This window comes from Leptonychotes weddellii, chromosome X, assembly GCF_054177405.1.
Source record: "Leptonychotes weddellii isolate Sample4059 chromosome X, ASM5417740v2, whole genome shotgun sequence".
In the NCBI taxonomy this organism is placed as follows: Eukaryota; Metazoa; Chordata; class Mammalia; order Carnivora; family Phocidae; genus Leptonychotes; species Leptonychotes weddellii.
In genome coordinates, this window is record NC_138385.1 from 21,869,691 (window position 1) to 21,896,312 (window position 26,622).

Consider the following 26,622-nt stretch of genomic DNA (forward strand, 5'->3'; position numbering starts at 1 on the left):
GAGAGGGAGAGAATACGATTGTCTCCAAGGTTGGCTATACAATTCTGTTGCAGTTAACTCTGGCTGCAAGCAATGTGGAGTGGGATTGGGACAGTCATGGATAAGTGTGCTCTGTCCAGGCTCTGCTGAGAGACAATGATCAGCCTAATATGCTTATGTGGTTGAAAATTCTTAATATGACATCATAATATTGCATGGAATGAATGTACTAGGCTCCTTCCATATTTGAGTCTAGTCTGTCAGTGGATGAGTACGGAGACTGAGGATCCTTGGGTGGGAAAGTTCTAGGTGAAAAGACTGGAAGTATCAGACATCACCTTTGCTCACACTTCGCATGAGCCAGAACTGACATGACCACACCTAATGGAAATTGTTACTGGGAAATGTAGTCCGTGTGCCCAGGAAATAAGGAGAACATGGATGCTGGTGAGGAACAGACAGCTTCTGCCTCAGGCCACTTCTTTGATTTTGAGGTTGATATTTCACAAGACAACCTTGCCTTTTGTCAGTCTGTCCCTCAGAAAAATGTTAGACTGGATACGTTAGATGACTGATTTGAGTGGCATTTCTTACTTTATGGCATTATAAAGCATTTTTGCCTTCAATGTACATGTATGAGTAAGACTTACAAACCATTGAAAGCTAATGTAAGGCAAATGTTGATCACCAAACACTCTTCAAAATGTGCATTAGAATGATAATCTGTATTTTCAACCTGAAGAGCTTAGTGGGAAATGCTTATGTTCTCTCCTTATTGTACTCCTTTGAAATACTCTTTCTTTAAAATCAGGTGTCCTTGCTAATAGATTACAATTCAATTAAAACAAATCATACAGAAACGTATGCCATGTCAACTGGCTCATAAAATAAATGAGGAAAATGCATATCTATAGAAAATGAAGATGAATAAAAAAGTAATCAAGGCATAGAATACTCTGCCCACTACCGACTTCTCTAAAAAGAAAAATAAATAAATAAGCCAAGTAACAAGTGAAACCAATTCTATAAAACCAGCAGGTTGCTCTGATAAGTAAAATTGGGAATAGACTTGGAGTTTTTGTAAAGAGAAATATAATTTAAATTTTTTCCAAAATCAAGAATTTTTTTTTAAAATCCTAGGAAATTTGGGGTCTGGTTTAATTTAAAACATGTACCCATAAATTCTGCCTTGGTCACATGTATATTCCCATTTAAAATGGTCCCTGTTGGGAGATGAACTACTGAAAACTCTGGGGTGACATTCCACTATTCCTTCATGGAAATGATGTATATAATCATAAGAAGATTGAAAATCTCACCCACCAATAGCTTTTTAAGTTTTTTCGAGTTTGAAGAGAGATTACAGCTTTCACAGCATACCTTAGGAACTAAATTACTATTAAGTATAAAGAAAATAAAAAATTGGTAAGCTTACTTATCTGAGTAAATAATTTTTATGTATTGGCCTGAGCCTTTTCATACAGGAACATTTACATTAATAGAGAATATTAATTTGATATTTACCCCTCAACTGGTATAGGGTTTTTTAATAAAAATTTTTTAAATTAAAGTTACATCTACAGAGCATGGATCTAACTTGGAAAATGAGAATGAGAGTGTGTCTTGAAAGGGCATTATTATAAAGTAGAGGATGATTATTTATTTTAATTTATTTTGGGGTCTACTAAAGCAACTTGATCAAACAGAATATGTAATATTTTCTTTCTCCAGCCTTTATATATCTATGTCAGAACACCTAGCTCCAACTTACCTCTAAATATCCTGTTACGGAAATGTTTAATTTATATAGGAAAGTCCGATACACTATTACATAAAAGATATTCTAAAAAGGGAGACATGACAATTAGCTCACTGTGTACCCTCCTGATATCATTTTGTCATTTCTGTAATTTTAAGACTTGAAACAAATATTTCCATAAAAACATCTTCAGTGGAATACTAAACTTATATATATTCACTTTAAGAAGAAAATGCCAAATGATCATGTGAATTAAGATTTTGTTACATTAGTGATTAACATTATGAGTGATTAACATTATGAGTGATATCAGTGATGCCATGAGTTAATATGTGCACAGTGATTAAGTAAATGGGTTTTATTGTTCATGCACGAATTTAAAAATATTTATTGAGCACCTACTGTTTGTTAGGCACCATTCTAGATGCAGAGGATACAGCAGTAAATAAGACAGACATTCCTACTCTCATGTAACTTACATCTAGTAATCAACAAAACTGAAGTAGATTCCCACCTCTGTCACTTACCAGCTGTGTGACCTTGGGAAATTTATTTAACTTTAATAGCTGATTCTCAGCCTCCTAAGCTGTAAAATATGCATAATATCACCTTCCTTTATAGGGTTATTGTGAGGATTCAGTGAGAAAGAAGCACAAAGTATTTTAGCGGAGTGCCTAACACATAGATGTGGTTTAGTGTATGGTCGTTGCTGTTGCCATTATTATTAGCAGCAATTATTTTTAATTATTAGTATTTTTTATTAACAATAATTCTTTCACTACCTAAATGTCTTACAAAAAGAGATGAAATATGAATCAACTATTTCTTTGATTTGTTCCTTTTAGATTATGTGAAAACAAAATGAAAGCTTATAGTTGTCCCTTTACATTCAATAAACCAGGAGATATTTGCTCACAAGTGAAACTTATTTTAGGGTTCCCAAGCCTCATTCATTTTGCACAGTGAATCAAGATCCTTTTAGAAGAAGCAAAAGCGTCATTATATTCATTGAGTACCTTTGAAGTATGAGACAACATACATAGAAATTAGGACTTAGTCCCTGCTCTTAAGGAATATACAATACAGGCAGGATGGATATTCTGATTAAAAGACGAGTGGGAATAATAGCCACAAAAAGATTAAAAAAAAAAAAAAAAACAACTCTCCTGTTAGCTACTAACTACCCCACTTGCAAAATTACAGTATCAGTCCAGACCATAAAGCATTGCCATTCAAGGATAAACTGTAGAACTAATGCTTAAACCTAGAAAAATGAAGGCTTAGATAGGTATCCTGAAACTCTGTAAAAAGAAAAAAAAATCTTAAAAATTATAAACAACCTGGAGAGGGTATAGATTTTTTTTTTATAAACACTTAGTATGTAATGTTTGGAGGGGATATATGGGCAGGGGTGGCTTAAAATTTGGAAGAAAGAACCTTTGAGCAAATAAAATTAAATCCTCCCTTATGTAACTGTTAGGAGAGAAATACAATTTGTTACCCCAGGAGGTTGTCCAAGCTGGTAATTCCATTGAGGTTCAAGAAGAGTTTGGATAAATACTCTTTGGGGGAGTATTTATCCTAAAAAGGAGCATCAGGAATGGGGTACAAAAGACAAACTAGAGATGTTGAGGTTGATAATCTTGACTAGTAGCCACACTTTTCTGCAAAGTAACGCTAGGTGTTCTTGTCAGAGAAGAAAATGGGGCTGACCCAGCATGGCATGTTTTAAAATTTTTCTCATGTTTTTGGAGGCATAAGAACAAATACCTATGAATGGACATTTCTCCAACGATGATACAAAAATATGCAACAAGCCTATGAAAAGATACTTAGCATCACCAGTCATCAGAGGAATGCAAACCAAAACCACAATGAAATGTCACTTCACACCCATTAGGATGGCTACCATCAAAAAAAAAAAAAATAGAAAGTAACAGGTGTTAGCAAAGATGTAGAGAAAATGGAGCCCCTGTGCACTATTAGTGGGATTGTAAAATGGTGCAACCGCTATGGAAAATGATATGGAGATCCCTCAAAAAATTACAAATAGAGGTGTTGTATGATCCAACAATCCCACTTTTGAGCATATACTCAAAAGAATTGAAAAAGGATCTAAGGACATGTTTGCACACCCATGTTCATAGCAGCATTATTCATAATAGCAAGAAGTGGAAGCAGGCCAAATGTGCATGGATAGATGAACGAGTAAAGAAAATGTGGTATATACATGTAATAGAATATTATTCAGCCTTGAAAAGGAAGGATATCCTGTCCTTTGCTACACATGAGGTACCTTCAGGACATTATGCTAAGCGAAATAAACTACAAAAAAACAAATACTGTATGATTCCACATATATGAAGTATTTAAACTAGTCCAATTCATAAAAAGAGAAAGCAAAGTGGTGGTTCCCAGGGGCTGAGGGAAGGGGAAAAAGGAAATTGTTTAATGGGTATAGAGTTTCATATTTGCAAGATAAAAATTTCTGGAGATCTGTTTCACAACAGTGTGAATAAATGCTACTGAACTGTACCCTTAAAAATAGGATGGGGGCATCTTGTTGGCTCAGTCGGTAGAGCATGCAACTCTTGATCTCAAGGTCGTGTGTTCAAGCCCCACGGTGGGGGTGGAGCCCATTTAAAATACAAAATAAAAATAAATAGGATGGTAAGTTTTATATTTTGTAGTTTTTTTATCACAATAAAAATGCATTTAATAATTTTTTTTAAATGAATAAATGTCTAAATGCCACAATTCTATCTGAATGTGATTTGGCCATAATAACTTGACTCAAGGCTTTTTCATTGCAGTCTTCTGTTTTATTTTATTTTCTTAAATCACCCTCAGCTGTGAACTGGAAATAAGTTGAATTCCTTCTTCTGGTTATAAAAATGAGTCAAATGCTTATAGCTAAGGGAATACAGGTTTAGATATTCATCTCATAATCATGTTTAGAAGATGTAAAAGAAAAACTTCATCGGTTATTTATGCATCTGTTGTTAGAAAGCTGTAGATTTCTGTCTATTTCCTATAGAATTTTAAGTGCCACATTAAATCACATTATTTAGTGCTAACAGATACCCTCAGAATTATGTAGCATGAGGGGTTTGAAAAGAGAGAGTACATTTTCCCCTTTTTTATAGATGATTTTAAAATCCTTACAGGAGCATTTATTATATTCCCACTTACCACCACTGGGTCTCATCAGTCTTGAAGATACTTTTTTTTCAATTTCCTTATATGCCCATTTCCTTTTGGCAATATCTTGCTTTTCCTTTTTAAATTTGAACTTGAATATTAAAACAGATGCAAAGGAGAGTACTACTTACACATAAACTCTTGAACTGCATTTTTATCATTTGCTTTGTGCAAAAAACCCAATTGTATGAAATTGATAGCAACATTTTAGTATATCCTCAGGTCCCCAGGGAAAAGCAATGTGCTTAGACAGATGATCTGATTTTATGAGCACATAGCTGAAGTCTAGTACTGTGCATTTGTCTTTATGCTCCTACTTTTTTCAGGAACTATGAAAACACATTTAGGCAGTAGTTTCACTTTCCAACAATGGACTGTAAAGCCTTTGACAATACATAGCATTTGCAGTGCTGTTTTTCATGATCCACATCAAAGTATAGATCACTTGAGCATAGAATCTTAATCTCAGCTTGTTAATAAGAAAACAAGAACCTTAGTATATGAACTCATTTTATTATCTACCCTCACTGAGGACTGTGATTTGGATTCCACTCAAATATGAATTAGTTTAAATGTTGCTCTGCTGCGACTGCTGAATTTATTCATTATGCTGTAATATTTTACTTATGAAACTGCATTTGGAAATCCTTTAGTGTATATCACGATGAAATTACAGTGCTCAGGGATATTGATTATTGCTTGTAATTGCCATCATAATAGCCAACAATTCTCTTTCTTTGTCTTTCTTCTCCCCCTTAATGATATACCAAACCAAATCAATATCCAACATATGGGGCCACTTACATTGTCTCGAAAATCCGATTGTTCTCCTTCATAAATATGCAAAGGATCAAAGATTTTATCTCCAATCACTGGGCAAAAAGCACCCCATACTGCTGGGTTTCCCTTTTATCCCACAGGAACATACCAGGGTGTCCCTGTGCAGGACTGGTTATACCTAAGTGACATTTTGTCACGTCCAGAGTAACCGCCAGGTGGTGGTAAGGAAATGGGGAGGCTGCTCCACTCTGCTGTCCGTAAAGCGCTATATGTCTTGCTCACTAGTAAATTAGATAGCTAGCGGGGGAAACATAGGCTGGGAGCGCTAACCAGATGGTAAAGAAGAAATTCACCTCCTTATAAATGGAAGAGACCGTCTCAGGGACTAAAGAGGAAGTACCTGGGTGGCTCAGTCGGTTAAGCGTCTGCCTTTGGCTCAGATCATGATACCAGGATCCCGGGATCAAGCCCCACGTCAGGCTCCCTGCTCAGTGGAGAGCCTGCTTCTCCCTCTCCCCCCTGCTTGTGTTCTCTCACTATCTCTCTCTCTCTCTCTCTCTCTCAAATAAATAAATAAATAAATAAATAAATAAATAAATAGCAAGTACAATTAAATGGAAGAAGCATAATGCTGCGAGTCACTTTTTTGGTATATTTATCCTTATTTCTGCTATATACTCTTTCTCCATTCTGAGGATACGTTAGGTACTTTTAGAAGCAGCAATAACTCCCTTACCTTCTTAACAACTGAAGAGTAGCTTCATTGTAATGCTTCCCCATTCATCCAAAATAGTTAAGATGGTCTTTAAAACTTACTATAAGAACATGTGACATTCGGAAGAATAGACAAGTATTATGTAGTACTGTTTGAAGGGATTATATTTGTTTAGCCTGGATCCGTTAACCCAGGAGCTTAGAACCTGGTGGTAGTTCGGTGAAGACTGGTTGGCAGGTCGCCTAGGGCAGAGGAAATACATTCTTTTGGAAGTCCCTGATTCCAAGTTCATTTATACCATTAAGTACCTATGTTACTTTTAGGTAGTCCATTTCATTTTCTGGACCTCAGTTTCCCTAACTGCAAAATCAGGGTGTTGGGCTATTAGATGATTACTGAGATCTCTTCTTCCAACTCTGTGATTCTTTAGCCATCGTTTTCATGTTTGTCATTTTTCCCAAGGGAAACAGGGTAAATGTGGCTCAGTTCAGTATTACCCACGTGCTTCTTCTGTGCCCTAGCAGGTCTGCATTCATATTTTAATGTATCCACGACCTGCCTCATCCTAGCAGAGTGCACTGTAATGTTGTGGTTTAGAGCAATGGCTCTGGAGCCAGCCTGCTTGTGTTTGAAACTCAGCTCCACCAGTTACTAGCTGTGGGGACCACAGACAACTTGACCTCTCTGTGCATTGGTTTTCTCATCTGTAAATGGAGATATTTATTTTAATGGGGTTGTTGTGAGGATTAAATGATATAATAGTTTATTAATTACTTAGAACAATGCCCAGCACAAGTGAGCACTTATCATTATTATAACTACTATTATCACCACTTTATTCCTGCTAAAAACCTCTTTTGGTCTCTGTTTCATCATCTGTAAGATTAGAATAATAGTTTAAACCTCACAGATGTATGAGCATCAAAATATTGCACATAAAGTGCCTGGTGCCTAGACTTTATAGGTGCTCAATAAATCATGTTCACATAAACAGAACCAACTCTGCATATGGTTGGTGTTAAACAGTGCATTTTTTCCATTCACCCCACCTCCCTTCTTTTTGATACTTGTTACAAAGGTAATACAAGCTCAAGGCAGAAAACTTCAAAAAAATACCCAAAGGTAACACAAGTTACTATTTTTACATGAGCATATATATTTTTTTATTTTAAAAATTGTATCTTGGGGCACCTGGGTGGTTCAGTCGGTTAAGCATCTGCCTTTGGCTCAGGTCACGATCCCAGGGTCCTGGGATCGAGTCCCGCATCAGGCTCTCTGCTCAGCGGGGAGTCTGCTTCTCCCTTTCTGTCTGTGCGTGTGCTCTCTCTCTTTCAAATAAATAAATGAAATCTCTAAAAAAAATTGTATCCTATTACCCATACTGTTTTGAAGCCTACCTTTCTTCACTTGGTGATATCTTTAAACACTTCCTAGTGAATAGATCTTCTTTTACAGTACAATTTGTAATGGTTGTATAGTATTCTACTATGTGTTTGTAAAATAATTTACTTAACCAAGTACCTATTATTGAGCACTTGGGTGTTTATTTTGTGCTATTACAAGTAACACTGCAATGAACGACTTGTTATATACATTGTCAGACACATAATTTCCTAAGGATAAATTCCTGTAAGCGTAATTATTCGGCAAAGAATATGCATATTTAAAGTCTTCTGATACTAATAACAAGTCGCCCTCCAGAAAGGCTTGTGAATGTGTACTACTCTCAACAATCCTGCCCTTTAAATAACCTTTACCCTCATGATACTAATGCAAAATTCTCTAATGTGGAGATTTTTCATTAAATGGCAGATTAAACAGTTGTTTTTTCCTCTAAACATCCAGGCTTTTGTTCTTTAAAAGTGGAAGTTGGAAATCAGACTTAAAATAGTCTTAACGATTTATAAATTTGGTCATATGTGACAAGGTGATTATGGCTTTCTATTTAGTGGAGGGGTTCATGTTGTAGTACATTAAAATGTAGCACCAGAATGTGTTCTACTTAGCAGTGCATTTTACTGCTCCAGGCAGCACAGGGAGAGGTTAAGATTAAGGATTTTGGAGCCAGAGTGACCTGGATTCCTATTCTGGCTCTGTCATTCATGTACTAGGAAGATGTAGGCAAGTTTTTTTAAACCTCTTTAGGCCTCCATTTCCTTAAATGCACAATGAGGATAATAATATAGCCTATCTCATATGAGCAAAGACTAGCTGAGATTATGTGTTTAACACAATGCATGGCACATAGCACTCAGTAAGTGTAAATTATATGCACCAAAACATACTTTAATGTATTTGTTTTTGGTAGCTCCTTCCATGTCCATAAATCAGTACTGTTTATGAAATATCCATATTGCAGTAGTCATGAGCAGTCAGTAATCATCCTATAGTAATTCAGACATGACAGCAGCATGAAGTGCTAGAACAGGCAAAACTAATGCATGGTAGAAAAAATGCTAAATAGTGGTCACCTGGGAGAAGCAGAGTAGGGATTTACTTAGAAAGGCAGGAGGAAACTTCCTGGGGTGATGGGAATGTTCTGTATCTTGATAAGGATTTATGTTGCACAGATGATTGCATTTGTCAAATCTCAGCAAATGTATACTTAAAATTTGTGCATTTCATCATGTATAATTTTTTATTGAAACATACATATAACATGTAAATTTCAAGTGTACAGCATGTTGATTTGATACATTTATATATTGCAACGTGATTGCCATTGTAGCATTAGTTAACACCTTTATGATGTCACATAATTATCATTTCTTCTTTGTGGTGGGAATAATTAAAATCTCTATTAGTGAGCTTGATGATGATAATACAATACAGTTGTCTATAATGACTGTACTGTACATTAGATCTTCAGGACTTACTTCTCTACTAGTTGCAAGTTTATACCCTTAAACATCTTTCCTATTCTCTGACCTCGCAGCCCCTGGTTACCACCTTTCTGTTCTCTGTTTTTATGGGTTCATGGATGGACCTTGAGAGCATTATGCTAAGTGAGATAAGTCAGAAAGAGAAAGACAAATACAGTATGATACCACTTATATGTGAAATCTAAGAGTTCAACTCGTCATGTATAAATTTTACATTTAAAAATATTGAACTCTAGATAATATGCAAGTTAAAAGGGAAGGGAAGTATACTGATGTATGCAATTTACTTTGAAACGCTTGAAAACTAAGATGGACTGATGGATGAAGACAGGAATGGAGAGATGGATAAATATGTGATAAAGTTAATATAGTCGTATGTTAACTGTAGCATCTACTTGGTAAGTATGTGTGTTTGCATAAAATCCTTTCAACTTGGCTGTATGTTTGACAATTTTTATAATAGAATATTGCTTGAAAATATGTCTGTGAAAGCTAATCTCTTAAGTAAATATACTGGTTTCTAGACCATTCAGATTTCAAAAATGCCTGATGATACTTTTCGTTTGTTCTTGAATCAACTCTTGAGTATCATATTTAATGAAAAGGAGCAGGATAACGAATAACATCAAATGTGAATGTCAGCACTCGAGAGTCTGAGAAATTCACTAGCCAGCAAGTCAGGGAACAGAGGATCTCTTTCTGCCTCCTAAAGGTCTAAATGAGAAAACAAAAGGAGACCACCAAAGGCAATTTGGAATTAAATCTTAGGTATATGAAAATTTTGAGACTCTGCCAGTTTTCCTGAGCTTTGTCAAAGTGTGATTGTTGGAAATGAGTGGAGTTTGTGCTTTTGTAACAATTGGCTTCTTTTTTATTTAAATTCAATTAGCCAACATATAGTACATCATTGGTTTCAGATGTAGTATTCAAGAGTCCATCACTTGCGTATAACACCCAGTGCTGGCTTTGGTTTTTACAGCTCTACTGTTTGTTTCCTTTTTGCAGGCATTTCCTGTTTAAACATGGGTCTGGTTCCTCTGCTATCTTCAGTGCGGCCAGTCAGAACTACCCGCTGACGTCCAATACTGTGTACTCGCCTCCTCCCAGGCCACTTCCTCGAAGCACCTTTTCCAGACCTGCCTTTACCTTTAACAAACCTTACAGGTGCTGCAACTGGAAGTGCACGGCCTTGAGCGCCACTGCAATCACGGTGACTTTGGCCTTGTTGCTAGCCTATGTGATTGGTAAGCCCTTTTTTCCATGCCTGTTTTCTTCTTAATCAAAGTCTTTTCAACAATTCTATTTTTTTATTTTATTATGTTATGTTAGTCACCATACAATACATCATTAGTTTTTGATGTGGTGGTGTTTTGCTTGTGGTGGAGGTTGGGGGAGGGGAAGATTCTCTCTTAACTCTGGAACCTAAAATTTGAACCAAGGCTTAGTATTATAAATAACAAATGGATTTCTAAGGAAGGTTTTTTGGGGGTTTTTTTTTTGCACTTCCTACCCTTAAATACTGCTGAGGAGAGTGAGGAATGCTCTTTGAGAAGAAATATTTATACTAACACAGTCTTATTGATTGCAATTACTGTAGTTAACCATTTTCCCTTCAATTAAAAGGTTGTTATGGTTTTCTCACTAGAAGTCATAAGTACCAATCTACAATACCTTCTTAAATTATAGTTAAACAGTAATACTGCTACCAGATTTTCAGGTAGCAATTTCATTAAAGTAGTAGTTATTTGGAAGCTATCAGAAAATCCAGTGCATAATTTCTCCCCAAGAATTCAATTTTACACTGGGATTTAAAAAAAAGATGTATTCTTATTTTCACAAGGTAAGTGGCTGTGGAATTATATGGATACTATGTTTGGGGAGGTAAAGGAGAAAACAGTTGCGAAGCACTCTTTCAACACGTTTAAGAAAAATATTGTTCTAGAGTCACTCTGATTAAAGTCACCCTCACTTGATAGCAAATTGTATTGATTTTTCTGGATGGCATTTTATTTTGACTGAACATTAATTTCCTTGCTTGAGTGGTTCTGCAGTCTAAAATGTAAATTAACTTAAGAAACATGTACTTTGTGGAAGCACTGTTCCTAGAATGAATGGAATATCATGGTAGAAAAAAAAAATTCTATCCAGGTATGGCACCAGTAACTTCTTTTCAGGTTTAACCCTGTTTCATAATTGAAGCAGAATTACCCATGAGGATACAATGAATATGATTCTGATAAGTAGATTAAAACAGATTTAGACTTTCTTATAATTATAAATAATAAAGGAAGTTTGGTGTATTCTGATTTATTCAAAATGTGAACAATAAGAAATTTCCCATAACTGGTTTTATGGGAGTCATAGAACAGGGGCTGCTAAGTTAATAGATTTATTTTGTAGGGAAGTCACTGATAATGTCAACAGTATGGATCATAGCCTATATTGATGTTCATAATTATCTCTTTTATATGTTTATCGTACAGTCTGAATACATTTGAACAATGCTTCTATTAAATGTGGATAACATTACCTACAATATCAAAAATGTGTCTCTTATCTCAAACATTTTAGTATAACCCAACATGTATGTTTATTTGGTTTGTAATAGCCTGTAATGATAAATAATGCTGAAGGAATGAAGGTAGGGGATGAGAAAGTACTGTAATACAAACACAGTTTTAATATGAATCATTCAAAACAAGGAGTAATTTGAGAAGTTTAAATACATTGGAGGCCCTTTTAAATGTTCTTGTTCAATTATGAGACAAACTCTTATCTTATGGGTTATCTTCTATTAACTGTTACTATGTAGAGAGATAATGTTTTAGATATAAGACTTAACCCCTGTTATAAACAAATCCAGATAACAGCAAACTCTTTATTAATAGGTTTAGATGGTGTCTTAGCCTATTTCCATTTAGATTTATTATAATGGCCACTCTGGTATCAAAACTTGTATTATATACTCTGAGACTTGTTTATTTAGTTTATATATTTATTCATTTCATAAGTGAAAATAGAACGTTTCAGTCATTTGAAAGTCTGCCCTTTTTTATAGGGTGAACAATAGAATATGATTTTGACATGACAGTAAGGTAATATAGTGTGGTCATTATGAACATGGATTTTCAGACCTCTGCTCCTTATTAGGCATGGTACCTTGGGCAAATTATTTAACCTTTAAAGCCCTCCATTTCCTCATCTGTTAAATGCGCCTAAAACAGTACCTATAACATAGAGTTGTTATGAGAATTAAATGAGTTAATATAACTAAAGAACTTGGAATAGTACCCAAAACATAGTAAGTATACTATAAATGTTAAATATTATTATTGTTGTTGTTATCATCATTCTCTTTATAACTATTCACTATTAAAACTCAGTGTTTCTCAGAATTAACCATTTTGTTCACGGCTGTATCCGAGCACCAAGATCAGTGCCTGGCACATAACAATCCTATCAGGAAACTTTGTTGACAAAAATGACTAATGCAAAGCATTTTACTTGTTAGCTCATTTAATTCTCACAATCCTTAAGGGCAGGTCTCAGTATTATATGTGGTATAGAAATGAGTAAACTGAGGCACAGCAAAGAGAAGAGGTCCCATAAGGGTCATTTTGAGATTAAGAGGTTGCATCCCTGAGAAGTGGGGATCCCGAGCTTTAAGCCAGAATGGACTGACTCCAGAGCACATGCTCTTCAGCACTAGGTCTTGCTGCAGCTCACGTACTCCTTGGTCTACTAAATAAATCCACCAGACCATTTTTTTCTTATTAAATTACAAAGTAAATTACATTTACCAGGTCATCAACTGCAACCATGTATGCAGCTAAGCTTTGTTGATTGGTGAGAGGTATCCATTGAAATCATTTATTGTGTGATTTTTTTAGATGTAGAAATATCAGGCTAAATGCTGTAGCACAGTGGGTTGAATGGGTTCAAAATGAGAGGTTAATGGCTAACACCATAACTTTTTCCCAAGTTCTGTCATGACCTGAACATTGTGTGACTTTGGATAAGCCCGTTAGAATCCCTTCCTCAATTTACCCCATCTGTCCTGTATTGCTAACGACCTCAGGAAGGTAGAATAAGAATTTATCAGTAGGTATGTGGGTGAAAGATGTCACATAAGAACTGTAACATACAAGATGATTTTCAAATGGCTTTCTGCGGTTGAAGTAAAAAAGTATTACATTTCAAAATATGAAACTGTTTCACTCTCCACTCTTACTGAGTCTGAGTCATCGTTTTTTTCCAATCCCCCTTTGCAGTTGCTGTATAACCCAAGTAAGATCTTACACTGAAACTATTTATTTACTGCTTCTGTTTCCCGTGCAAATTCCTTTCTGCTCTTTCATTTTCCTCTCTTAGCCATTATACATAACCTTTAGATACTAATGGTTGTGTGCTGTGCTGCTCTCAATGCACTGGGGGAAATCACATCAATATCAATGGGACATCAGTAGACGTTCTGTGCATCACAGCTCTGTAAGTGGTCATTGGAAAACTGGAAATTCAGCATGTGAAAAGACAGAGCTAGGTTGTTCAGGCAACCAGCCCCATCCCCACACCTACTCACCATGTCTTTTGGGTCAGCAAGAGAGTAATTCCTTTAAATAAGTTTTGAGGTCATAAAATTTAGTGAAGGGAGGCATGGAAAGATACTGATTATATGAAGATATCATGGAATGGCTATTGTCATCACTTCCCCATAAATCTGTACTATTTTCCATGTGAATCAAAAAATATGTCCTTATGCTTCATCCTCTCTGATATTTTGGCATCAGTGATGTATCAGTGCCAGTCAGAAGCACACTTGCTTGAATTTACAAATAAGCCATATGAAGTAGTAGTCAGGAAGACAGACGACCATATGCAAGGCATCGAGAGAAGGCGAGGCTAAGGTACTTCATCAATGGTTGTGAAGGGCACAAACGCAGCTTCTCTTGTAATCTTTGATGTTTTGATCAAGTTTCTCCACAGTCAGCACTTTCTATAAGAGGCAGTAGAAACTCACAGGAATACATTGTGCCTGGGATCAAATGGGCTGCTGTGCTGAATGAGTTGGTGGAGAGTAGGGATTTCTGGCTCTCAAAACCAATACCATCAGTTAATGACATGGATGTTCCTTTTCCTTTGCCATGAAATTAGAAGCGATTCATACCACCCTCAGGGTATATAGGGAGTGTCCAAACTCTATAGATGATATAATTTAAGTCCACAATTCTCCTTGCCATGACATGCTGTATAGCCCACATGTGAAAAGTTGACCAGAATGGGTATTAATACAGAATTAGGGGAGAGAGAATATTGAGCCCAATACTCTGATCAAAAGTTTAGAGATTAAACTATTCAAGAGGGCAAAGGGCCTACTTCACTTTGCTCTCTGCACCAAAATTGATAACGTTGATTTAGCGTTTTCTTGTGCCTCCTTTACAAACTGATCCAAATTGCCCTGCTTTCTGAGGCCGTTACTACAGCGGAGTAAGAAATGCTGGAAGAGAGAGAATGAGAGGAATGGAATGTGTTCATCTTGCCTTCTTCACAAAGAAAGTGTAACTACCTCACGATACAGTGAAGAAATAAAACCGAATATGGCAAATTTTGATTTCAGAAAATTCAACAACTTAGATTTTCTTTTAATGTAAAGAATAGAAACGGAGGGTTTTCCCCCATTAAATCTCAATACACAATGCCCCTTGACACAGTTTACTAAATGTAGATAAACATGCTTAGCAAAAGCCATCTCATTCACTTTCTAGCAATTTCATTAATGCCTCTGTGCCTCAGTTGCCTAGTCTATAAAATGGGAATGTTGATAATATCTTCCCCATAGATTTTCTTTTTAATTAAATGAAATGAAGCATGTAAAATGTCTAGGACATTGCCTAGCAGGTCTAAATCAAGATTAATGATTATTATCAGTGAAACAGAATTATTATTAGGATTATTAATTTGAGCCAAGGTAAGCATAATGAACATATAATTTATCCTAACATGAACTACTTTTATTTCCCTTCTTGCCAAAGTCATCTAAAACAATTTTTTCAGAGCTGGAATGTCTGTTTCACAAGAATCATCTAATGCGTTTGTTGTTTCCTTCTGCCTAACCTAAAATATTTGTAACCTTACCTTTATTTTAGCAATTTTCCTTTTCCTTGGTGTTTTGACCCTTCAACTGGTTTTGTATTTCTATCTGGAGGCCATATCTGTGTTGAAACGCATTTTCATTAAAAGACGTTAGAGCTTATAACATTCAAGAAATGACTTAGCATAAAATGCTAAAAAGCATTTTACTTTATCCTTATAGCTTATTATCAGTCCTTTTGGTGTCCTGTTTAATACTTATTACTACTTCCAGTTCACTCTCCTGGACCCATTCATGATAATGACAACAGTTTCTGCATTAGCATTGGCTTTGCCTCCTACCCATGAATCTACTAACTTTCTAGCAATCTCTCTAAGATGGGATCTGGGAAATGGTGGTGTAACTTCAGTCTAATTATAAATCTGCCATCCATGCATTTATCAGAGCTCTTCTGATTTTTAAAAAAATATTTATATTTTCATCTGACATCACCTTTTGGTGTAATATGTCCCATAAGTTTTACCCCACTATGTTAAGTGGCACTTTTACCTGTCATAAATAAAAGTATAAATTCAATCCAAATCAAACATACTAAAATGACAGGAAGAACCTGTATCACCTACAACTAATTTGCAGAACTGCAGTTAGCACATATTGTTCAAAATGAAGGCATTTTAATGAAAGGCAAATATTTTACTTATTTTTTTCTTGGAACTCTAGCATGCTGTGGATTTAAAACATAGAGTAAGAGAGATAATTTCTTGGGTGCATGAGTAATGAGTACTAAACATATGTTTTGCATCAAGAGATTATTTGTTTAAAAGGGGGGGAGCACCTGGCTGGCTCAGTATGTGGAACATGAAACTATTGATCTCGGGGTTGTAGGTTCAAGCCCCACATTGGGTGTAGAGATTACTTAAAAATAAAATCTTAAAAAAAGAGATTATTTTGTTGTCTCAAGGCGAGGCAGTCACCCTACTAAGTACTTCCTATACAGCACTTTCTTAGCCTAGGCAGAGAAATTAAAATGATGCATTGTGAAATAGATAAAGATCCGCCAGAAGGCATAATAAAAGTGGACTGGACAGCATGTTAGTAATTTTGGAGCTTTACATGCTTAAGAAATTTTAGAATAGCAAGAATCAATCTTGCAAATTCTGAAAAAAAAATCTCTCTCAAGAAACCTCTGATTTCAAAGTAAATAATGTGAACTCTGTTGCATAAAGGAAATTTCATTCTTGTTTAACTTACTTTCTCCTCATCCAAATTATATATATATAATACATATATATTATATGTTAGGGGAATATTTTTAGACCCACATTGCATAAGTTGTTAAGCTATACTTACTCTGAAGTGAGTAAGAATATACTAAATTAGAGCAATGGCTTTGAAACAGATGGCAGGTTAACCCATTTTAAACTTCAGAAAAGTGGCTGAATTCTCATATAGAACAGCCAGAGTGGGAAGGCCAGTCTCAGCAACAGAATATCTGATTCATCACAGTTGAAACTAAGAGGTGGCATCTTACAAGGTGGAGATGCATTCTTTTGGGGCTTAGCAATATTCCCATTACAGAGAGGTGAAAAAGTACAATATGTTTTGTTAAATATGTTGGAAAACCCAAGAAAGCACAAATGGAGGACATAGGAGAGTGGCAGGAAATGAAGGTAGTAAGCAGGAGCAGATCACAAAAGGCATTTTAAGCCATGTTAAAGAGCTTGTAATTTATTCCGAGAGCAAATGGGGTGTTTTTATTGTTTTTCATTAAAGCAGGAAAATTATTTGCTCAGATTTACATTTAGAAAAATCACCTGATGGCAATGTGGAAGTTGAAATTGGCAGGCAGGATGATGGGTGTTGTGAAATCGAAGAACTGAAAGGATGAAGACAAATTAGGAGACTACCGTAGTAATCCAGGTGAGTGAGAGTGAGAGCATAAACTTCTGGGACTGGAGAAGGAGAAGATGGAGTCAAGAAGTATTTAGAGGCTAAAACACACTTGACTTAGTGACTGTTTAAATGAGGCAGGAGAAAGAAGAGTTGTTTGGCTTACAGACAGGGTAGGTGGTGATGCTGTTAGCCATGATAGCATGTTAGAAGAAAGAGGTTTAAGGGTGAAAATAGACATTCAGGTCAAGATACCTCATACATTGTTAGATAGCCAGTACTGAATGTTTAGAGGTGTCTACCCGTGAGAACACCAAAATCATGGGAGTAGAACAAGGAAAAAAGTGTGAAAGCTAGAACTCAGGGGAACACTAATATTCAAGAAGGCCAAGCACAAAAGGATCTGGTAAGCAGACTGGGAAGGAGCAACTAAAGAGGTTGGAGAAAAACTTAAATGGTGGTGATAGAAGTCCTCAGTGTGTGGTATGGGGACCACTAGGGACCCCAAGACTGGTTTGAGGGTCCACAGAGTAAAACTGTGTTCATAACAGCATGAAGACATTATTTACATCAGCCATTTTTGTGGTTCTGTAAAATACACTTATTTATCACAAGATAACATTATTTATGTTAAAAATGTAATGGTTTATTGTTATTCAATAAATTAATACATAAATACTTGTAAAAAGTTATCAGTTTCTAATACAGTCAGTATTGATTAGATATAACCTACATCAACTAAGTCTCTTTGGTGTGCTGAGTAATTTTTAAGAGCATAAAGAGGTTCTGAGACTAAAATGTAAAGGGCTGAGTTAGGGAGACCAAACACCTAATGGTTCAAGAAGAGCAATTAAATGAAATAAGGGCTAGTTATTGTTTGCACCAAGGTAGAAGCTGGCAGGTGAAGTGCAGCAAGAGGACAAAGGGATAAGGAAATTATAGTTGCTGGTGATAGTTTTTGAAGTGATCAGCCAAAGGATCAAACTTAGTAGGGCAGGAAGATAGGAGATGGAAGCTAACGCCATGCTAAACAAGATGTCAGTCCAAATGTCTAGACACCTTGATGATATATGGCTGTGAGTAAGTTTAATAGCTAAAATGAGATGATCGGAGGGTAGTGCATCAGAATTTTAGATTTCTGACTCACAAAAATGTGCAAAGAATGTGAATCCCCTAGATATTTTAGAACCCAAAATATGATTCCTTTATATATTTTAGACCAAGTCAAGAAACATATATGAGGAACTGCTTCCAGATGAAATTTGCTCAGGGAAGACTAGATTCTTGGCTAGGTATAATCTCACAACGTCCCTGGTCAGACTCATAAGCCCACCAAAGTATGGATAATATTTAAATAAGAGCTCTGCATTATATTGGATCCCCCAGGATAGGCAAGTCCATGTGGAATTCCGGATCACAGTATGGCTCCTCAAGAGCTCCTTCCTTAGGGTTTCTATTGATCTTTTTATGGGATAATAATGAACAAATTAAGAGGGTCCGAGATGACCCACCGTAATTTTCTGCTGATCAAAACCTCATCATAGAATTGCCAATCTAGTGAAATGTAGGCCTTGTATAACACATTATAGTTAGCTTCTAGAGTAACTGCTTACCATGAGTTTCTAAGGAAGGGCTTCACAAATGTCTTATCATCAGGTTGAACTGGTAATAGGAAATCCTTAAATAGAAGAAAAGACATGGGATATGTGCTTTGTAAAAAACAAAAAAGCAACTCTTGATTCCATTTCTTTTATATTAAATGAGTTTTGTCTCCTAATTAAATTATTAGGAAACCGAAGGCTATCATAATGTGCATGGAACATCAGAAGAGCTTGCTGAGCTCTTAGCTAAACTAGCTGTGACTGTGGCCAGAACTGAATGCAAATGTGATTTTGACAGCAAGCAATATGTACTGTTCTACCACCTAGTACAGACGAGGCAGATTTTGCTTTTTGATATTCAAAGATTTCACCAAATCAGCCAGCCCCATTGTTCACGTTGTAGACAACCTTGTTTCAACTTTAGTTCAGTTTTGGCCTTTGTTCACTGAAGGAAGCATCTAGATTCCCTTTGATCTTGAATTTTATCGTAATTAGACATAAATATTAAATATGGCACACAATGATACTGCATAGTGTCCTTTGTGTATACCATATCTCCAGATGCTTTGCAGAATTAACTAATAAAATTATGGAGTTAGATGAAAATAATATTAGAGATGGTAAATACGAGATTTTGGCTTTTACTCATAACAAGCAACCAAGACAATACCAGTTGTACAGTGCATGAGAGAGATTTCAGCTGTCAAGAAATTAAGAACAAGTATACTGTGCTATGAAAGAAAGTGGAAATTTTTGAAATGGAGTCATTTTGTTAAAGATCATTTGCTGCCTCCAGACACAGAATCCAAATGAATCCAAATCCTCTGAAGTTATCAAATCATTAAGTGGTTTCCCCACCAGCTCGTAGAGAGCTGAGACATTTTTACTATCTTTGACCTTGGTGGTAAATCTAACCTCAGTCAGTCCCTAAGTAGTTGAAGGGTCAGATGGATTTTGAACCTAGGTGAACTATTTGGTTTTTTGGAGATTAAAATCTTTATGCCAGTGGGAAAATGTGGTAAAGCACTGCACATGCTCAGTGCGACTCCAGGCTATAATGCTCAAGGATTATCGTAGAGGTCATTGCAGAGATGGCACTAGTTAAGATTTACCAACATAGAAGGCTGTGGGAGTATTTGAAAGCCAGCTGGTACAAATAGAACCTTTCTTTGTCATGCCTAAAACACAGCCTGCTCAGGATTGAATAAAACCCAAACAAGCCATTTAGTATCTTTGGTTTCTGTTCCTGACTGCTGTATATTTTTAGTTTAATTTCACTGATCAAATACTGCCCTTGGATTAGCTGGCATTACTCTCCTTGATGATAAGCACCAATCTAGTCTCTTAAATTAGTGAAGTATAAAATGTAGAGATAAGAACCCATTAGTGGGAGGGGCAGAGAAATTAAATTTTAAAAATAAGAGATTCAGTGGGCAATCAGGAATAAATACATAAATATACTTGCCCCAAAATGATAAAATGAGTTTATAGAATCCAGTAATAGGTATGTCTTTTGACCCAAACAAAACAGACTTAATTATTAGTATACATAGCCGACTGGTGAATATAGTCTTATTTTTATAGGAAATTATAGTGCATGTGTCTTTTGTGACTTCAGTAGGTAGAAAAGAAATAAAGTATTTAGATTTCTCAGTGACTATCTCAGAAGCATTCCTGCTAATGAGGCCAAGGTCATGAGCTCAGTCACTTTTTCCATCTTTTAGCTCTGTTCTGTTTCATTGCCAAAGCCTACATTTTCAATCTCCTGTTTTGTTCCATCCCCCAAATCAGGAATCTAGTTTTGCCTCTACTCCCTAATAAAACCTGACCTCAGAAATGAATCTGATAAACTAGACTGGTTTTTCTTGGACACATAGAATTTGTTAAATGTTGTCAACTAATTTAAAAACTTGTCTAAAGATTTTACATAAAATCTCTAGTTTACATAAAATTTCTAGTCTCTCTTGAAAAATAGAAATTTCTGGCATACTGAAGCCTGCATTCACCCATTTGCCCACGCATTTATTGAGTAGCTATGTGCCAGGCACTATTCTAGTCTTTTGTGTGGCAAAAATAATATGACAATCATTGACTAGAGCTAAATAGGGACTCCTCCAAGAGGACCATGAACTCTCCAGTACATCAGAATACCCATCCTTCCCTCTTCACTCTTTCGTATTACCAGCCTTCCTTCCAGGCAGGTATTTAAGATTGCAACCCATATAATAAGATAATTCACACTGAAGTAAAAATGGCTGTGACAAAGAAAATGTATTATATCTCCCTAAGATTTATTTGCATTTTAACAGAGAAGACAGAGTTGGAAGCCAAGAATGGCAAATATCTGATACTAATGTCATCACTTCCCTATCCCAGACCCATAGAAGATATAAGTAATCAAATGGAACAAACGTTCTTTCCTGCCGAGTCTAGATTGTGTAGTCAAAGTTTACTCAGAAGTTGAAATATATTTGCCATCACTACTTTGACTTAAAGAAATGAGATAATCATTATGAATTTATTATCATTAGAGGTTCAGGAGGAAGAATTATGTAGGGCCAGAAGACACACCTGAAAACACAACACAATCACCCTATTAGTAAATCTGCCCTGTTCACAGCTACGCATGATAGCCCTGAGCATGGCCAACTATCTCATATGTACGTAGAATTGAACATAAAGAACACTGGGCAGGTAAAATTATAACATATCTGCACTATTAGAGATTCATTTCAAATGAATGTCCTATCAGTACTGGATACACAATGTTCAAGTGTATCTACATATATATTCTATAAATATAAGAATAGATATTAATAAATGAGTTCTGAGTTTCTGTAGAATAATACTGATCCCTTAAATCTAATTCTATCTACCTCGTCCTCCAAAAAGAAATGCAAATCAACAAATAGAGCAAATAAAACCACATATGAGCCAGTTCAATAGCATATGTAGGAGACTGAGAATTCTACACACTTCAAATTACACATAAGGAGAGAAATAAACACCTAAAAGAAGCAGAGCTAGCTCTATAGCCCCTACCAGAGCCCAGAGTCAGACAAAGACTAAATAGAGAAAAAGATAGGAGAGCTGATGCCTAGCGGTGGCAGAATTAATAAAATAAAATTCCCATTAACAAGATGTCCCACCTTTGGTAGACAGCTACTGAGAACAGATCTCAGACCGGCATTTGAGAACACTGGCTACTGAAAATAAAAATGTGGAATGTGCTTTAAAGCATAGAGAACTAGAGTTGGTAACTTGGCAACCACAACTTCCAAAGGCGTAGGGGAACTGACTTGGAAAGAATGTCCCTTGAAGGCTTGATGGTGAAGGGAAAGAAGGAAGCAAGAGGTAGAATTTCAGGATCCTGCAGAAATAAAAGTGAATCACAAAATTAAGGGTTATACCAAACCCCCTATCCAAAAAGCACTGTTGATTTTTTAAATTGCATTTTATCAAAGGTCAAAAATTATAAAATAAAATTTATCAAAACAAAAAAAAATAAAATTGCACTTTAATACAAACTAAGAAACATAGTAACCTGGTAAATCACCCAAACTCCTGACTCCTATAGGCATACTACTGTTATTGCTGACCTAGGAAAATATTTCAGAATGAACATAAAAAGGCAGACAATATACACACAAAGTTTTCTATAAGAAGAAAAAATAAGAATCCTGTCAGCTGATGAAGAATCTCCAAATAACCACCCCAAAGCAGAAGAAAATGGCAACAAAATACATCAATCTTCAGTATCCTTAAACAAATATTTGAAGATATGAAAAAACACTCAAATGATAAATTTTAAAACTCAGAACAGAAATGTGCAAAAGGAAGATGCAAAATCAGAGTTGACTGAACTCGGGAAATAAATTTCAGAAAAAGACAAAAGTCATCTTGAAAAAGAAGACTATATGGAATGGTGACCAAGAGAGAAAAGATTTGAAAATGTAATGAGATGCAATGATGGAAGGCACTAGAATAGTGAAGACAGTGACATAGAAATAATGAGGTAAAAGAGATCAGAGGAAGTGATTGTTATAGGAGATAGGCAAAGCAATCCGGACTACATATAACTGTCATTCCCAATGAAGAAAAACTAAACAATGAAAGAGAACTAATATTTAAAACTATAATCAAAGAACACTTTTGAGAAATAAAAAGACCTGACTGCAAATATTTAATGGAAAAACCAAAAGTACCCTGGAAATCTGATTCAAAACAGCCAACACCAAGTCGTATCTTAGGAAAAATAAGTAGCCTTTAATGATAAAGAAAAAATAATAATCTCCTGGGCCTTGAAGCAGGATAGGTCATTTACAGAGGAGAGAAAGAAAAGTCAGGTTTGGCATCCGACATCTTGACAACAGACAAAGCAAACTAAGAACAGAGCAACTTTTCAAATAACTCAAAAAAGAGAGTATGGGCCAAGGATTCTATTCAAACACATAGTCTTTCAATTATTAAGGGTATAGAAAAAAAATTTTTTTTTTAAGATTTTATTTATTTATTTGACAGAGAGAGAGAGAATGAGCACAAGCAGGGGGAGTGGCAGGCAGAGGCAGAGGCAGAGGGAGAAGCAGGCTCCCCACAGAGAAGGGGGAGCCCGATGTGGGACTCGATCCCAGGACTCGGGGATCATGACCTGAGCCAAAGGCAGTTGCTTAACCAACTGAGCCACCCAGGCGCCCTAGAAAAATATTTTTAAACAGGCCAGAATTTCGGGAATCCTGTACTCACCAGCCATACTAGATTTGGAATCAGCAAACTTTTTCTGTGAAGGATCAGACAGTAAATACTTCAAGCTTTGCAGGCCCTACCATGTCTGTCACAGTATTCAACTTAGCACCAGAAGCAGCCATAGACACTATGTAAATGAATGAGTGTGACAGCATTCCAATAAATTTGTATGGACAACTGAAATTTGATGAAAATTTTCACATATCCTGAAATACTGGTATCCTTTCAATTTTTTTTTCAACTATTAAAAATGTAAAAGCCATTCTTAGCTCGTGGGCCATACAGAAAGAAGCAGTGTGCCAGATTAGACTAAGGGTTAAAGTTTGTTGGTTTATGATTTAGAGAACAAGCACTATCCAACTAAGATGATGAGGGAATCTTTGGCAAAAGGACTGATGGTGAAAATTAGATCTATTTAATTGTGGATTTAAGATTATAACAAAGGTGGGGACAAAGATGGAAAAATGGTATGGAAAAATAATATGTAAATGTTATATATTTTGATAAAGTAATAGAATTCAGCTAAAACTGAGAGGAGAAAAGAAAAGGGAAAAGTCAAATAAGCTCATTGTTTGTCACATAGAGGACCAAGATGTAATTTCAAGCTGTCAAACCAAATGGTAGATCAAGCAAGCACAGGGGAATAAGGGCATTATAAAAGATAATAGCATAAAGGTAATCAATAGAACAAAAATATAAACCTTCTTAAATACCAAAAGAAAAATTTAAAAACCAAGGAAAACAAACAACATGAAGAAATACAATAAAATTAACATAATACTGTGACACATAAATGATATGGTACAGTTGTGTCATATCAATAAATGTAAATGGGTTTAACTCATCTATTACAAGGAAATGATTTTCAAAATAGATCACAAAGCAAAACCGAATTCTCTGCTGTTTACAAGAGACACACCTGAAATAAAAGGAGTCAGAAATGGCTAAAAATAAAAGAATTTACCAGGTAAATGGAAGCAGTAAGAAAGCAAGTCTTATAATCTTCATTTCAAGCGAAGTAGAACTCAAGCCAAAAACCATAAAACACAACAGAGAACATACTCTATGAAATGCCATGACTATCTCTGCATAAATAACCCAATAACTGATTTTATAAAGCAGAAACCACAAGAGATGCAAGGAGAAATAAACAAAAAGATCTAGTAATAGGAAATTTTATCCTACCACTCTCAGACAGGTCACATGGACAGAAACTTAGTAAGTATATAGAAGACTTAAAAAAAAGCAAAATCTTATGGCTATGTATTGAACTTAACACCCTGACAGAGAATATACCTTATTCACAAGCATGCACAGAACATTCACAGAATTTGATCTTATATTAGGTCCCAATAGGAACCTCAGTGAGTTTCATAAAGTAAAAATAATACAGACATTCCCAGATCACAGTGAAATGAAACTAGAAATTAATAAGAAAATTTTAAAAACAGAAAAGCTTATTCACCGGGAAATTTTTTTAATTAAAAAAAAAACATGTAAAAGGGGAAATACAACCAAAAATTACAAAATTTCTAAGAAATAATGATGAACACATCACGTGTCAAAATGTATGGGATACAATTAAACCGTTTATGAGGAAAATTTGTATCCATGAAAATGAAAATAAAGCTTAATAAAATAAACTAAAGAAAGCACAAGAAAGGAAATAATAAAGATAAAGCACAAATTAATGGGGTAGAAAACAGCAAAATAATAGAAAAATAAAGTGTTAAAAATCAATAGGCAGACCACAAGCCACTGTAAATCAAGATAGAGAATATAGTCCGTGATACTGTAACAGCGTTGTATGGTGACAGACGGGAGCTAGACTTGCGGTAAGCATGACATAAGGACATAGAGGTCAAGTCACTATGTTGAACACCTAAAACTAATGTAACATTGTGCCCACTATACTCAAAAATTTTTGTCTAAAAAAGAAGTGGGGGAAAACATACAAAATAAGAAATGAGAGGAATTTCATTAAAACAGAGGAAAGTTAAAAAAAAAATGGTAAGCGGCTTAAAAAAAACAATAAAATAAGAGGCACCTGGCTGTCTCAGTCTGTAGAACGTGTGATTCTTGCTCTCAGGGTTGTGAGTTCAAGCCCCATGTTGGGCATGGAGCCTGCTTAAAAATAAAATAAAATGTTAAAAAAAAAAAAAAAAGGAAAGTGGCTCCTCTGCCTGGATCTCCTTCACAGGGTTTGTGTAGGATTCAGTAGACCCACCAGCAACGTGCGAACGTGCCCACATCCCTGTGGACCTACCAGCCCAGTGTGTTGTAAGCTTGTGAAACTTTGTCAGTGAGATAGGTTAGAAAGGGTTATCTCAGTGGAGTTTTATTTTATATCATGAATGAAGCTGAACATCTTTTCATATGTTTAAAGATCTTTTTGTGAACTATATACAGTTCATGTGTTTTGTCCATTTTTCTATTGGGTTTGGTTTTTCTTTTTTTTGGTCCTCTTTGTCTCAAATTTTAAGAGTTCTTTATGTATTAGGAAGATTCATCTTTTTGAATACATAACTGTACACCCTCAGAAGGACATATTCTAGGACCAAAACAAACTTTTAATTTTACTTAGTAGGTTTCGTTCTGGTAGTGGTCTTGGTGTAGAAATTCTAATATTATTTTGTGTGTCTTGTACGATAAGCAATTGAGTAAACATTGATGTTATTGAGAACAGGGTTCACTGTGTGAAAAAGGAAATAAAAATGTGGAATGGAGGAGGGAAGAACTCTGTAATATTGAATTAGTATTAGGGATGTAAATATGAACTCATTCTTTTAAAAACATACAGATATATATGTGTGTGGATATACATATGTGTGTATATACATATATACATGTGTATGTATACACACATACACACATGTTAGTAAAGCAGGTAATAAAATCTTAAAGTTTTGTTCAATGTGTACATATCCCAGCTTTGTCCCCTTAAAAGACTTAAAAACAATGACACCTCAGGGGCGCCGGGTGGC

The 26,622-nt window shown here is 35.5% G+C and overlaps 1 protein-coding gene across 2 annotated transcripts in view; it reads left to right on the forward strand.

The window, feature by feature from the left end:
• The window catches only part of TENM1 (teneurin transmembrane protein 1), a 330,568-nt gene that overhangs the window by 17,997 nt on the left and 285,949 nt on the right, over positions 1-26,622 (forward strand). For both annotated transcript variants that reach the window (XM_081808286.1, XM_081808288.1), the window contains exon 2: positions 10,322-10,560. In XM_081808286.1, the coding sequence (XP_081664412.1) occupies positions 10,322-10,560 (239 nt within the window). The remainder of the gene's footprint in view (positions 1-10,321; positions 10,561-26,622) is intronic.